Source organism: Daphnia carinata, chromosome 3 (assembly GCF_022539665.2).
Source record: "Daphnia carinata strain CSIRO-1 chromosome 3, CSIRO_AGI_Dcar_HiC_V3, whole genome shotgun sequence".
NCBI classification, from domain to species: domain Eukaryota; kingdom Metazoa; phylum Arthropoda; class Branchiopoda; order Diplostraca; family Daphniidae; genus Daphnia; species Daphnia carinata.
In genome coordinates this window covers 4,100,545-4,114,334 of record NC_081333.1, presented here as the reverse complement: position 1 = coordinate 4,114,334, position 13,790 = coordinate 4,100,545, and the positions used below count along the sequence as shown (strand labels likewise).

General features: G+C 39.1%; 5 protein-coding genes across 6 annotated transcripts; 2 read left to right on the top strand and 3 right to left on the bottom strand.

Moving 5' to 3' along the window:
- Window positions 1-1,832: 1,832 nt before the first annotated feature.
- On the top strand, window positions 1,833-2,413 carry LOC130692965 (shematrin-like protein 2). Its single transcript, XM_057516065.2, has 2 exons — window positions 1,833-1,961; window positions 2,028-2,413. The coding sequence occupies exons 1-2, from the start codon at window positions 1,947-1,949 to the stop codon at window positions 2,283-2,285; spliced, it is 273 nt and encodes a 90-aa protein (XP_057372048.1). The 5' UTR covers window positions 1,833-1,946; the 3' UTR covers window positions 2,286-2,413.
- A 401-nt stretch (window positions 2,414-2,814) lies between these two features.
- Window positions 2,815-5,591, bottom strand: LOC130692931 (uncharacterized). Its single transcript, XM_057516021.2, has 6 exons — window positions 5,381-5,591; window positions 4,834-5,301; window positions 4,263-4,758; window positions 3,912-4,198; window positions 3,714-3,852; window positions 2,815-3,656 (listed from the first exon to the last, which is right to left on the bottom strand). The coding sequence occupies exons 1-6, from the start codon at window positions 5,566-5,568 to the stop codon at window positions 3,060-3,062; spliced, it is 2,175 nt and encodes a 724-aa protein (XP_057372004.1). The 5' UTR covers window positions 5,569-5,591; the 3' UTR covers window positions 2,815-3,059.
- Window positions 5,592-6,460: 869 nt separating this feature from the next.
- On the top strand, window positions 6,461-9,105 carry LOC130692945 (balbiani ring protein 3-like). Of its 2 annotated transcripts, none has more exons than XM_059494347.1 (9): window positions 6,461-7,349; window positions 7,412-7,555; window positions 7,628-7,814; window positions 7,901-8,043; window positions 8,115-8,255; window positions 8,368-8,454; window positions 8,532-8,652; window positions 8,735-8,825; window positions 8,916-9,105. In XM_059494347.1, exons 1-9 carry the CDS (start codon window positions 7,203-7,205, stop codon window positions 8,965-8,967), a joined length of 1,113 nt encoding a protein of 370 aa, XP_059350330.1. In that variant the 5' UTR covers window positions 6,461-7,202; the 3' UTR covers window positions 8,968-9,105. The 2 variants fall into 2 exon arrangements, with proteins under 2 accessions (XP_059350330.1, XP_057372023.1); XM_057516040.2 differs by having other exon boundaries at window positions 8,323-8,454.
- Window positions 9,106-9,142: 37 nt separating this feature from the next.
- On the bottom strand, window positions 9,143-10,066 carry LOC130692962 (glutathione S-transferase 3, mitochondrial-like). Its single transcript, XM_057516061.2, has 3 exons — window positions 9,731-10,066; window positions 9,538-9,668; window positions 9,143-9,473 (listed from the first exon to the last, which is right to left on the bottom strand). Exons 1-3 carry the CDS (start codon window positions 9,925-9,927, stop codon window positions 9,373-9,375), a joined length of 429 nt encoding a protein of 142 aa, XP_057372044.1. The 5' UTR covers window positions 9,928-10,066; the 3' UTR covers window positions 9,143-9,372.
- Window positions 10,067-10,173: 107 nt separating this feature from the next.
- On the bottom strand, window positions 10,174-13,519 carry LOC130693156 (uncharacterized). The gene is made up of 13 exons (XM_057516279.2): window positions 13,261-13,519; window positions 13,120-13,183; window positions 12,920-13,036; window positions 12,446-12,830; window positions 12,205-12,328; window positions 12,034-12,143; window positions 11,825-11,955; window positions 11,665-11,758; window positions 11,236-11,250; window positions 10,996-11,125; window positions 10,824-10,933; window positions 10,614-10,744; window positions 10,174-10,556 (listed from the first exon to the last, which is right to left on the bottom strand). The coding sequence occupies exons 4-13, from the start codon at window positions 12,451-12,453 to the stop codon at window positions 10,456-10,458; spliced, it is 954 nt and encodes a 317-aa protein (XP_057372262.1). The 5' UTR covers window positions 12,454-12,830; window positions 12,920-13,036; window positions 13,120-13,183; window positions 13,261-13,519; the 3' UTR covers window positions 10,174-10,455.
- Between the last annotated feature and the right edge of the window lie 271 nt (window positions 13,520-13,790).

The following is a 13,790-nucleotide window of genomic DNA, read 5'->3' as shown; positions in this document are numbered from 1 at the left end:
TTAGTCCCGAGCAAACACGCACTCTCTGTTAGCGCCATTGTAGGAAATTGCGGTTTTATGCAACAGCCCAATCTGCATGCTGCACGCGGGAAAAGGACGGCTCGTTAGCAGGACATGGTACGTTTGGTATCTCACAATTAATAGCGTAAACCTGCAAGGGTAAAATGGCTACAAACTGGCTTGAAATGGCCGCGGCCTCAACGACTAGGTGATTTTTTATGTCTAGGACCTCGAGAAGCTGCTGGGTTTTTCTGCTCTACTAACTATTAACGTAAAATGGCAATACTTAAATAAATTGTATATAGGAATTAGCAAATTTATAGGAAGAGCTAACTTAACTAAGAAAACAAATGAAAGGTGGCACAGCGACGGCATTAACTAAGAATTAAAAAACGAAACATGTTGATTTCTTTCTGACATATGATCAAGTGTTTTGATGCAATTTCTAAACAGAAGGATATCAGATAGAATTGGGGGGGGGGTATCCCATTCGCGATAGCGTCGATTTGCCCGAGGTGTAAGAGGATTCATTCGACCGTGGCAACGCTACACTTCCGGTTTCCGATCTTCTTCTCTCTGTCAAAAGGATGAACTGGAGAAGGTAATTGTTTCGACAACCGTCATTGCCATGAGATGACACAGCGGACGGATTCAAATCCGGAATTTCCTTTTATCCGTAGCCACATCGTTTAACGTTATTTTAGTTTTTTCTCTTGCAATAAGAAGTTTATTCGGAAACTATACAACCAAGGAAAAAACCGATGCTATATTTGGAATCAGCGTTCAATTCTGATTATTTCTACTGAGTTTCATCCAATTCCATGAGATTTCATTTTTTTTCGGATTTCGACAAAAGTGAGAAGGCTATAAGCCTTCCCAATTTTTCATTTTTGGCAAAAATCTAACTATGGCTAAAAATACATGAATCTTACTCAAAATTTAACGGGGAACCCGGAAATCAGCTTCATTTCTGAATGGGATCAATAGTTTTTGCATTATTCAGGTCCAAAGCAGTTGGAAGAGACAACTTGATTATTTTTTGTTCGAGAACTGCATAATTCAAGCAGTTCATTTTTTTCAGTTTTTCTAAATTTCTCGATAGGGATTCTGTCTAGATCATAGTTTGATTGAGATTTTCAGCATTGTACCCGATTTTTACCATATTGGCTTAAAAAATAAGCCTGACAAAATAATAAGCCCGACTTTTCCTATTTTCTATTTATTTTAAAAAACGATATTGCTATCTATATATATATATATACATGGTTTAGGTACGAAATTTAACGAGTGTTGCCGCAATTAACTTTATTTTTGGATGTGGGATTTGTAACAAAGATTTCCCGATTCACCTTCTACCTCTTGAATTCCATTTGAGCTACAGGTAAATAGAAATCCGTTTTCCATAGTGCAACACATGTGTCACAATAACGCAGTCATTTTGTTTGTAGAAAACCAGTAACTTGAGCGTCTTCCGCGTGTTTTTCATTTAGGCCAAGGTTCTTGGTTCATAAATTCTGTTTGCTTTCAGACCCTCTAAAGATCTTGTTAATACACACCAGCAACACATTCGTTACAAGAGATTCAATGCCCAACAGCGTTTATACATCAATGATATCCTTGTATAGTCAGGTGTTTCGTCCCATGCGTTTACCTCACACACACATGCGGCGAACTCCCAAAAAAAATTGTTTGAAAGACGAAACTCCACCTATAACCACCAGCGTGGAATGAAGACCCGGAAAACCTCCGTTTCCAATAATAAGGCAAGGTCAGGACGTCAAAGAATTCCCGGCGAGAAAACGAAAGCGTTTTTAACCTTGGGTTAAGTTGTCGAGTGCCTTCCTGCCTTCTACGGAAGGATTTCTGTAATCCAGCTGCTACCTCGCTATAAAAAGCTAGCGCTGCGGCGACATTATCAACAGTTCTTCACGAACAACAGCAACAAGATGATCCGCAACACGGTAACGATGCGTCGAGCTACGGCCAACACTTAGAATTCTTTTTCTAATTCTGATCAACTATTTTAGATTGCAGTTTTTGGTTTCTTCGTAGTGTTTGCATCGATGGTCGTTGAAGCTGCACCTTTCTTGGGTCTGATAGAAGGTTTGCTTGGCGGACATCATCATCATCACGACCATCACCACGGACATGGTGGCTATGGTTACGGTGGCTATCCTGGTGGCTACGGAGGCTATCCTGGTGGTTACGGAGGCTATCCTGGTGGTTACGGGGGTTACGGTGGATACGGCGGATACGGATATGGTGGACATCATTTCGGCAAATAAGCCTATTAAACCAAAGACAATGGCCTGCGCGACAAAGAAAATATTTAAATGAAGTTCTTCACTGAATCTTCTACATTTTCGGATGAGATTATATTACCAATAAAAGATAAACGTTCCTGTTTGTAAAATTTGCAGTTGAATCATTTAAGATGTCAAAAATTAAGAACCTGAAAATTTTAACTCTACGGACATTATACTGTATATTAAAAGCTATTAGGTTATGAACAACCCACTTGTTCTCGTCAAAGATGCGTGTTGAAAACTTTTAAAGTGGATTTCAGTCATGGCCAAATTGACATCGTACCTATTTTTTAAGAGGAAATAACGAGGCGAACGAAGGTCGTTGACTTCAAATTACCTAAGCGTTTCGGCTACAATGGAAAACACTTAGCAGTAATGGCAATAGCCTTGGCGAAAGCACATTCGACGTAAATGTGTTCCGACTGTGTGTTCTCCACGTCCTAGTCACGGACACAGTGAGAGAATGTTAATGCCAAAGAAATCGAAACACAGAAAACCATTTGAGCGAAACAATTGTATAGTAAACTCGATAACGGAATATACAAAAAATCGTTAAGACACAGGCATCTTTTTTCGCGCAGTCAGATCAAAATATTCGCAAAACTATACGATTATTACACGTCCGTCCCATCATAAGTCAATTTTAATTAAATTTTGTCCAGCAGTTGAAAAGGGCCAAGTTCATTGAAAATAATGTCGATAAATTTGAACGTCAATTTGCAAATGTCAATAAATGAGATCTCAACAAGGGAATCAGTAATGACTGTCGGATGTCGTAAAATGATAGGGTAACTCACCAACGGATGGGTACGAATCGCAGGCCAGCGCTTGATAGTGTATCCAGGGCAAACTAGGGGGATTAGCACTGCTCAGACTGTCCGTGATTTGCGCACAGAAACACGGGCGAGTTGAACGATAGGTGGACTCCAGAGCTGCGGTGGCTGCTATGCAATGCGACGTTGGAGCACCGGGAAGGACGACTAAAAGAGCAATTAGTTTCGGCAAATGTTGAACGAATTCAACGAAAAATGCCGCGAACATTGTTTCGTTCCATGAGTACATGTCCAGCCCACAGTGAACGGAACTTGCAACCAATCCCAGTTGGACCAGCGAAGGGCAATAGGCTAATAAGCGGATTAACTGGTCAAAGGCTTGTGAAACGATGCGCATTTTCCACCTCAGTAAACGGAGTTTGTGGGCTGATCGTAGTGTCAAACAGCATCTCTCTATGCACGACCAATAAAGCGTTTCCAAAACGGAATTTTTGCGCTCATTGGCACCATTATGCGTTAAACCGATACTCAAGTCTTGGATTTTCAATGATTCGAGATTAGGACATTTTGTTACAATCTGAAATCAAAAGAGTGTTTAACATTTTTTGAATTACATGAAAATAAAAAGGATTACCTCCTCCAGTAGTGAGGTGTCGTTGATTTCTTCTTGCTTGTACGATATCTTCACGGAAACAAGCGAAAACTTCTTTAAATTTTGACATAGCGTCAATCCAGAAAGCGAATCGGCTGTGAGAAATGTTTCCCGCGAATTCCTAATCGAGAAGCAACATCTAAATAAATATTTGTGTTACAAAATAAAGCAATTACGAACCTTATCAAGGCGTCTGGGCTTTCATTAAAATCGGGACAAATTTCAAGTTCTTCTAATGACGGGCATTTATTGAGTAGCATGCACAATGCCCTTTCAGCTCGATTTCTCATCCAGCTGTTTTGCAAATAGTCTGACGCGTAAATAATTCGTGAATGGAGCGATAGGACTCGTATTGGTGGTAAGCGACTCCAATCGATGATGCTATAAAGCTCTGAAACTTCACAAGGGCGCTTGTTTAATCGCAATCTTTCCAGCAACGGATGAGCTCGGCAAAAACTCGCAAAATTCTGCCGTAAATAAGAAAAGGGATTAATTATTCGGTTGGATACATTCAACTAGAAACATACATACATCTTTCCAAAATCCGCACTCAATTTGTTTTAGGTGTGGCGAATTAAAGTCGCCTCTTTGCATATACTTGTTACACGCAAGGCTCTCCATAAAAGGTAGACGTTTCTGTCGTAAGACGATATCACTAAAATTTTTCGTTTCCTTCCAAGCAATCATATTCTTAATACTGAATCCCATATCGCGCAATGTTAAGAAAGGTATGGCTGCCCATAAGCACTGTATGTAGCTAGAACTTTTATCAACTATCTTCTGAATAAATTGTTCCATTGGACCTTCCATAGTCCTACTTTTGTTGTGAACTAACACAACAATGGATTTTAAAGAACGTGGTGGGAGGGGACTGTACCGTTCCACACTGTCCACAGCAAAAGATTCAAGCAAGTTGCTGATGGTTTTTCTTGAAGGCCAATCTTCTATTTTTAAATCTTCAGGATAGACAAGTTTTTCTTGTTCAACAGTCAGCTGTATAGAAAGATTCTCCAAATTTTTGCATGCACTAAAAAGAAAAAACAGATGAATTTGTTACTCACAAGTTCTAGGAACAGTGAAATGGTGAAAATAGTTTCAATACCTCAATATTGTCCCTAGAATAACAGGGTTATGTCCAGTGTGAAGATCTAAGTAGCTAAGTTGAGCCAAAGACTCTTTAGCTGTTCCTAGTTGAGACAATGATAGAAGATTTTGCCAAATCATTTTGCTAGACATTTCTTCAGAATCCTCTTGGTGCTGTTGTAGGCAATCAATAACAGACTGTTCTGTACACCAATAGCTATCTGGGTTTGTAATGCTGAGGGACAGTTTGGATAGCTTGACATTCTCACTCAACACTTCAGCTACGTCACTAATGTCAATGTTTGTATGTGCCACAGATAGCTCTTTGAGATTGGTGCAACTTCTTGCAAAATCACTTATTTCTTTTCCTGATAACCAGTAGCAATAGTTAAAATCCAATTTGGTTACCACATCTGGGTTATAATTGTGAAGTATTTTTTCTATGTTTTCTTCACTGCAAGCAAATGCTTCCCTGACATTTATGTGCCTGAAGGATAATAAAACATTCTGTTTATATGTTACGCTCTATTAATTTGCTATCGATGTCAGGAAGATTGTGATCATACCTATGCTGGCAGAAAAAATGTGGATATGCGAATTTGAAAGAGATTCTGTCGTGTATAGATAAGTGACTAACAATCATGCACATAACTTCCGTTGGTATTTGAAAAAAGTAACAAGTTTTCTCCATGGCTCTGGTAAAAATTATGAACAATGGGTTAAAAACGCCTACGAGATTTCCAGGAAGACACATTGACAGAAACAGTCAAGTACAAATTTGTTTACCATTGTATCGTCTGCTGCCTTTTAACAGTGGTGCCATCTATGTTTAGCACTAGAAATGCAGTTTCATAAACGAATATATTTCTTTTTAACAATAAAAATAACAAAAAATATAGGAAAAATTGAGAATCGGCTTACGTGTTCGTATTGAGTAAATCAAGTGTTATTTATAGCTAAGTTTTCCCGAAAGTTGCGGCGCGTTCAAATAAATTTTACAGAGGTGCGTACGCAACTTCCAGACCTCGGCAACTACCTGTGTTGATTGAGATGCTTGATACTCGAAGCTCTATCAGGCCGACTGTGAGTAAACGATTTTCGTCTAGTTCTATAGACACAACATCACCGTTCTCGAATCTCAACTTTCATTATTCGGTTCAAATATTATTCGAAGTTTTTAGATCTTACGCGCCTTTTCTCTATCCTGTCAGAGCATGCAAAATATTGTATTGATATTGTTGGAATTATATATTATAATCTAATAGAATAGCTTTCCCCCCCCCCCTCTTTTTTTTACTAAAGTAACTCTTATGCGCTTTTCGTTGGCTGTAAACATTTGCGATTTCCAGATTTCGTTTTTTCTAAGAAACCAATATTTACGAATCCTTAATAAAAGGCGGTCGGCACTTTATAGTAATGCTATCGATAGATCAGTTAAACATTTTTGTTTATTTGCGAGCTTTCCAATCTTCTGCTTCCACGAATTGGCCGTATAGACAGAACTGGGCAAGAAAACATACCAACGTGCTATTTTATCTAAATTTGGCAACGTTTTCACAAATGTTTCACCGAGGTAAACATCCTGGTACAAATGTTCTATTTCTTGATTTATGATTACACTAAATCAAGTTTTGCTCATTTATATTTGATGTTACCGAGTGCCTCGCCTTGCAGGTCAAATTCTGTCTAGACTTTTGCCTTGGACGACGTCGGCGCCGGACATCTCCTCTTCAGTGGGTTCCTTACAACAGTCTGCCAGCAAACAAACATGTCCGTGTACTTATTTGTTGATAGTAAAATTCAGTCATCTGTTGTCTGCTGGTACATTACCTACAAACGGCCACACGAGTCACGTAAAGGGCGTGATAGTTCTCTTGAAATCTTACCAGAACGCTATACACTGGGCAATGAGCCGTACGGCTTATTTACTTAAAAGAGGCAAACAAAGCCAGGAAAAGTTCTCGTTCCCAAATAGACGTCATCGACATTGACGTACTCTTCCTCCCACGTTTCTGAGGTCACTTTTCGTAAAAATTCTGTCCAAATGTTTGAAAATAACACATGACAATGCCACAGGATTGGATTGCCCGAGTATTTGAACTTTTCAAACGGATGGGGATATGATAAAAAAAAAGATTCCAACTGCGGGTCTGCACATGGGAAGTTGGGAAATTACCCCAGAGCAGAATCCTCCCACCCTTTCCGCCTACTCCAGGCAGAAAAACGGCAACTTGCAAAGTCAAGTCACGACCCGTTGTGTCTAGTAGCACTTCTTTATAAAATGCGTCCGTGACTTATACCTCCAACAGATCACGTATCAGTACACAAGACATCTCCGCACAGAGAGGACGCATAACCGAACTGTTCTACCAATTTCCACGGCCCAATATGGAATATTCAAACGTTATTGCCTTTCTATTACTGATGATGAATCTCACGTATACCAGTACATCTCGTATTGGACGGCACACCAACGGAGATTTTTCTAGAACTTCCGATGGAGAAAATCCTATCGATCCGGAATACGAATTTCAGGTAACAGTTTTTATTCATTCATAATAACATCGATGAAACTAATCAGACTTTCTACAACGCAGATTCGTCTCGGTAGGGTCAGCAGTTTGGAGGCTTTGTTGCTCGAAACTATTCGAGTAGGTGGAACCGAAATTTGTTCGTCTCCTTTCACTCGAAGTGTCATGCTCGGCACCTGGCGACATAACACACCAGATCGTGACGAGCTGGTGAATAAAATTAGAACAATATTTTAAAAATAATCGAATGGCTTATCAATCATAGTTCATATGGATTTTTAGAGGGATAATTTAGAGCTACGAAAAACTTGCTATAACGCCTTGTTGAAGGATAGCTCGACGAACGCAGCTTCAACTCCCGTTGCCGCTTCGCATTTCCTAATGAATGATTCGCCCCCAGATCACGAATTCGATAACTCTTCAGCCCACCAAGATTTGACTTTTACGCTGCTCTCGCCAGCGGGGAATGGTGAGTTTAACTAAACGTCTGAAAATGTTATGGTGGGTTTGCGCAAATCGGATGTTAAAAATTATCAATGTACCTCAAAACTAAAGTCGCAGTCCCACTACGGATGTTACGGACAGGAATACCACCGCCGGATTCGCCTCGAAAACGCGAAGCGACACCCAAGCCTGAAGTCTTGCGGAAAAGTAATGAGATTATTAGAGATCGTTCTGCTGAATGCAAACCACGAAAAGTAAGGATATATTAATGGAGAAATGATCTGGTTAGAAACATTAGATATTAAGCGCCCAGAAATGATTACAGATTCCGGTGGAGATACCTAAAGAACCAAACATTACATGGTGGCCGGCCTGTACATTAGTCGAACGTTGTGGCGGTTGCTGCAACAACGAAAGACTTCAATGCGTCCCAGTTCCAGAAGCCATCACCATAATAAAAACGCAGGTATATATCTAGCGTTTGAAGGCTAGGTATATGTTGTGTTAAATTTATCATTCCTCAATCTTTACAGGCAGTTGCTGTTGCTAGTAGAGGGGTACATTTAAATGTCAAGGAGGTAATTGATGTTAATAGTAAAGGAGTAACTGTAAACTACAAGCAAGTCCAAATAGAAAAACATAACAAATGCAAATGCCAGTGTAAGGTAAGCTGCAACGAATTTAATAATGTCTGTAACTATAAATGCAGGCTAGACATCAAAACTTGTTTTGAAAACGATAGGTGAAAGCATCGGATTGCAATCCACAACAGGTCTACGATAAAAATAATTGCAAATGTGTTTGCAAACAGAACGGATCAAAACCTGGGAAACCCGTGCAGCAAATTTGCAAGGCTCCTCTCTGTACGTATAAGCGACTATAATTTGAGTAGAATTATGCGTTGAAGGACGGCTGTGAAATGCATCATTTTTCTTATCTCCAAAGATTGGGACGAACGAAGTTGCAAGTGTCGTTGTCCTCCCCAAATTGACGTCGAATGTTCTACAGGTTCTTTTTTCTCGTCGGAACAATGCCGGTAATATAGTCTAAACTAGTACTTGAACAGCGTTGACGATAAATTCTTTTCAATTCAAAATTATTAAACACATGCTATCTACATTTGCAGGTGTGTTACGGCAAGCGAAATATTTGAAGAGGAAATCACAAAACGAATGTGAAATTATTGAATATTGATAACGCTTCAACAAATTACCGCACTAGGAATACGGCGTTGCTTATTTAAATATCGACTCTTAATGCTCTTTTGACCATACCAATATAATTAAACGATTATTGGGATTAAAGAAACAATCAAGTCTAATGGTTTCCTTTTTAGTGATAATATTTCCTGTGTGATAATAATTTCATATATTCATTTTATCTAACTATCCCATTTCTTAAAACATATGTCTAATCCAAAATTCAAGTGAAACTATTTAAAATTTAAAAACCAAATGAACAAATTAAGTAACTTGTTAACCAATATCCTGGCTGCTTTTAAACACATTAAACCATTTCTGGGTAATTGGAATATGACTTTTTAAATTTAAAACAGCTAAGGACCACAACCTGTTGAGTCAATCTCAAAGATAACCAAGAAGATTAAGGGCAAAGGAAACTGTTGTCCCCAACATTGTTATTAGTCCGATGTAGCCAAAAAATCCTTTCATGCGCTTTGCAGGGTCTATTTTAATAAACCATACTTGTAGCTAAAATATCACATAGCTCCTAAATAAGTATGAACTTACCACCAGTATAATATCCAAGGCTGTATGCTATTTTGCCCAGAATCCAAACCACTCCTGCTAGTGCCGTAACAATGGGAAATTGTATGCCTCCTATAAACAGCAGCATAAGGAACTGTGGATAGTTTTCTAGCCTGGAAAAAAAATGTAGCGATAAAAACAGAACTCTTTCATCGAGAAAAGATTTTTGAGTTACGTATTTTGATGAGCTCTTTGGTAGCAGTTGAACACATTGTTCTCGGTGGAATACATGGTTGGGTAATGAATCTTAAACTTCTTCCTCATCTTTCCCACTTGCATTCCTTGCCAAAGTATAAGAAAGGCTGAAGCAACTCCAACGAGAATAACCCAGCCATACTGATGCGATAACTGAATAGACACCATAATTTTCATACAAAATGTTTTTGGTACAACAAGCCGACGATTTTGTAAGGAGTGTCAGACGTGCGATTCGAACGGGAAAAACACTATCGAGTTAAAGAAGCGCCAAATGAACAGCCGGATCAGGGACAATTCAACCGCGTATGCCTAAAAAATTTGTTTCAGTGAGCCTTATATCATCTCGATATGCACCAATGGTTATGTGGCGACGTAGATACAACCTTGATTCTGCTTTTATCTCTGTCATACCCGTGACACAGCAAAACCAACGTTTATTATCGCATCCGAACCTATCTCCTTGAAGCCCGTCGACTGCTATTGGCTATCCGAATAAAACAAAAGAAAAAAAAACGTGGAAAAACGTTCTCAGCTAACTACGCATCCATCCTTTCGAAAACCACAAAAATTGTACACAAATTGCAGATTTCCTGTTTTGCACTTGAAGAAACAGCTGGTTTAAAACAGAAAGTGTAATTACATTCCGTAACCAAACCTTGGACTAATGCATCGGGACATCTGAATTTCAGTTATGATGTAATTTCAGAGCCATCTCAAAAGTCTCGCAGCTAATGCAATTGACGATCCTGTCAACGTCAAAAGTGCCAAATTTCCAAATGCGCCACGGACACGTTTTTTGGGGTCTAAAGTACGAACTTTTGAAATACGTTTTTGACTTTATGACAATTCATAATATATACCTCCTGTGTAATATCCTAAAGAGTAAGTAATTTTTCCAGCAATCCACAAAGCACCTCCAAGAGCCGACGGAATGGGATGCTCCAATCCTCCGGTGAAGAGCAGCATCAGAAAAAGGGGATACCCTTCCAACCTTGTACATAAGACATTTTAACACGCGATCGACGTATGTGACGCCTCCTTAAAAAATAAAATAAAGAGAAGGCACTAACGTATTTTGATGAACTCTTTGATAGCAGTTGAATAGATGTCCGTCACCAGTAGTATCTTGGCTGTACATGATAGGATAATTTATACCGGTCTTTTTTCTCATTTTTCCAACCTATTTTTGGCGTTCAGAGGCTGTATCTTCAAATTTTGTTTCATAGTCTATCGTACAAGTACCTGAACTGCCTGCCACGATATGAGAAAACCAGATGCAACTCCTACTAGTATAACATATCCGTAGTCAGGTTTAATTTCAACAAGAGGACCCAAGTCCGAAAATGAGGCAAACGTGCTATATCTGGAATAGCTTAATAGAAAATTATAAATGGGGCAAGACTTTTTAAGGGATAAATCTATACAGGTATCCTACGCCAGTCAATTCTGACACGACGAAATAGAACGTTAATTTATACGTACGCGGCCATCCTGTAAAATTATTTGTTTTTCTTAGTTGAAAAGGTTCTCCACCGCGGAAATCGTTGGAAAGAATACAAGCTTGTTTCATGCGTTCTGTATACACACAAAATAAGTTTAGTAGATCAACAAACCAGCTAAAGTAGGCTCCCTAGCTATCTTTCGACGCTATCAGAATCGGAGTAACGAACGATAAAAACGATAAACCGGTATGGGTTCATTCAGTGGGACGAGAGAAATGCAGGGAATAGTATGCAATTGGGTTTATATAATGGTTGACTTGGACATGCTGTTATTCGACTTTTATTTTAACTTTTTTACAACGGAATATATGAAACAAAATCAATGACAACATCGTTTTTCAATTACTAAGAATCTCTTCTAGCTTAGTTTATTTTTATTGCTTTTCCTGAGGATACTAATACCTAGTACCATCCAAGCAGTTTGGCTCCAAACAGGCTTGATGAACCCAAAAGTACGATAAGTCCCAGATAACCGAAAGAGCCACGCATGCGATTCTTCGGATCTGTAAATGATAAAGCAATTCATTAAAATGTCTTTACGAGATACAAGTAGAACCTGTTTTGTATACCTCCTGTGTAATACCCTTGAGAGTATGCAACTTTACCAGCAATCCATACAGCACCTCCTAGTGCTGATGGAATGGGGTATTGAAGTCCTCCAGTAAATAAAAGCATTAAAAATATGGGGTAGCTCTCCAACCTATGGCAGAAGCCAAAGTGAACAAAAAAGGTGCCATTGCTTTCTCTTTCTATGTTAAGTATTTCAATTTTTGTTTACGTGTTTTGATGAGCTCTCTGGTAGCAGTTGAATAGGTGCCCATCACCACTTGTTTCTTGACTGTACATGGTTGGGTAGTGGATGCCAAACTTTTTCCTCATTTGGCCTACCTGTAGAGGTGTGGCCATATTTGGATATAGGTAAAGCTAGCAGTTACTATCAGTTGCTTACCTGAATTGATTGCCAGGTTAAGAGACATGCTGATGCAATTCCAGTTAATACAACATACCCATAGTCAGATGGGATTTCAACAACAGTTGTTGTTCCAGATGTCAATGCAGTAAATCGGCTAAAACTAGATAATATAATTATCAGAAAGACTTAGACAAAAACAACAATGTTCCAATACGAAGTGTCTTCAATTCATAAACAAAGTAACTGGTTATCGAACATGACAAGAGATATTACTTACACGACCATTTCTAGATATCGGAATTGTTCTCTACAAACCCACCACCTCGTGAGGTATGAGATAGAATGATGGGAGCCGTTGAATCGATGCGAATTCCAAACGTTTGTTTTCGTTCGAACAGGCGGAACATGCTAAAGATAGCCGTCGATTCGGCAACGTAAGCAGACGACGAATAACAAAACAAAACAATGTAGTTCGTAGGAAAAAAATGTCTCGGTTTATTCCGTCAAAGATTCCTAGAGACCTATTCTCTACAGACAAAAGTTACAAAATGTAATACAGCAGTCCCAAGGCGAAAAGTTCAGCACTCATTTGTTTCTCTATTGAGAACGGAAGCGAGCTGGTACCATCTTCAATTCCTAGCGCCCGTAATGGCTAGAGCTTGCTATTGTGCATAAAATGTAAAAACGAAAAGAGTTTAAAAAGCAATTCATCTAGTAGTGGCGTATTAATGAGGAATTGGTTGTGTTTTACCGAAGGCTCCACCGACTCCGCCGCCGTAATAAACATTAGTTCCGAATGTGTTGTAGCCGCCTCCGTAGCCGTGTCCAGTGCTAGCAATACCGCCACCAGGTTGGAAGCCAGCGTTACCTTTTATCGAGTAAAATATGGAACAGTAACAATCAAAATAAAAAATGTACTTCGCTCGAAATAATCGGTATTTGGAGACATACTGAAACCGTATCGAGTGACACCCGCCATCACTGCAGCGAAGCACAAAGCAAGGAAGAAGGCAATCTTGATGTATCAAAGACAAATAGATTTTTCAAAAAATTATGTTGGATAAAGCAGCCAAAACTTAAATTTATATTTACCACAGAAATATTCATCTTGAGAGTTCTTGGGGTGGAAATGGAAGCGGTGGTGTAAAGACTGATGGATGGCCAGTGGTTTCAGATGCATTTAAATACAATCCGCCGGGCAAGGAGTTTCACCCATCATTTCACGCTTTAGCAGTAAGAACCATTCTTTCTTTCTTCCTGAATTGTTTCCTCCCTTGCCGTTGTTCCCCAAATAACCAACAAAGGGACAATAAGTGCCCATTACCGATTCAACTTCGTTATAGCGAACACTTTTACTTTCTTGTGGCCACGACCGATATTGTTTTGTTGCTCGAGTGATGACGTTTTGTCTACACTAGTCGAAACCATTGCTTTCTATCATTGTTGTGCGATTTATCTTTTGTTATGTTTCCAGAATGCAGGGCAGCGACTTTATACTTAAGGGTATTTCAGTAGGAAGAAACTATTGAACAAATTAAGTATATGCATATATTACACTTAATTTTAGGAAATGCTTACTTGACAAATCATCCTGTCAATATTAACTTTCCCATTTTCTTAAA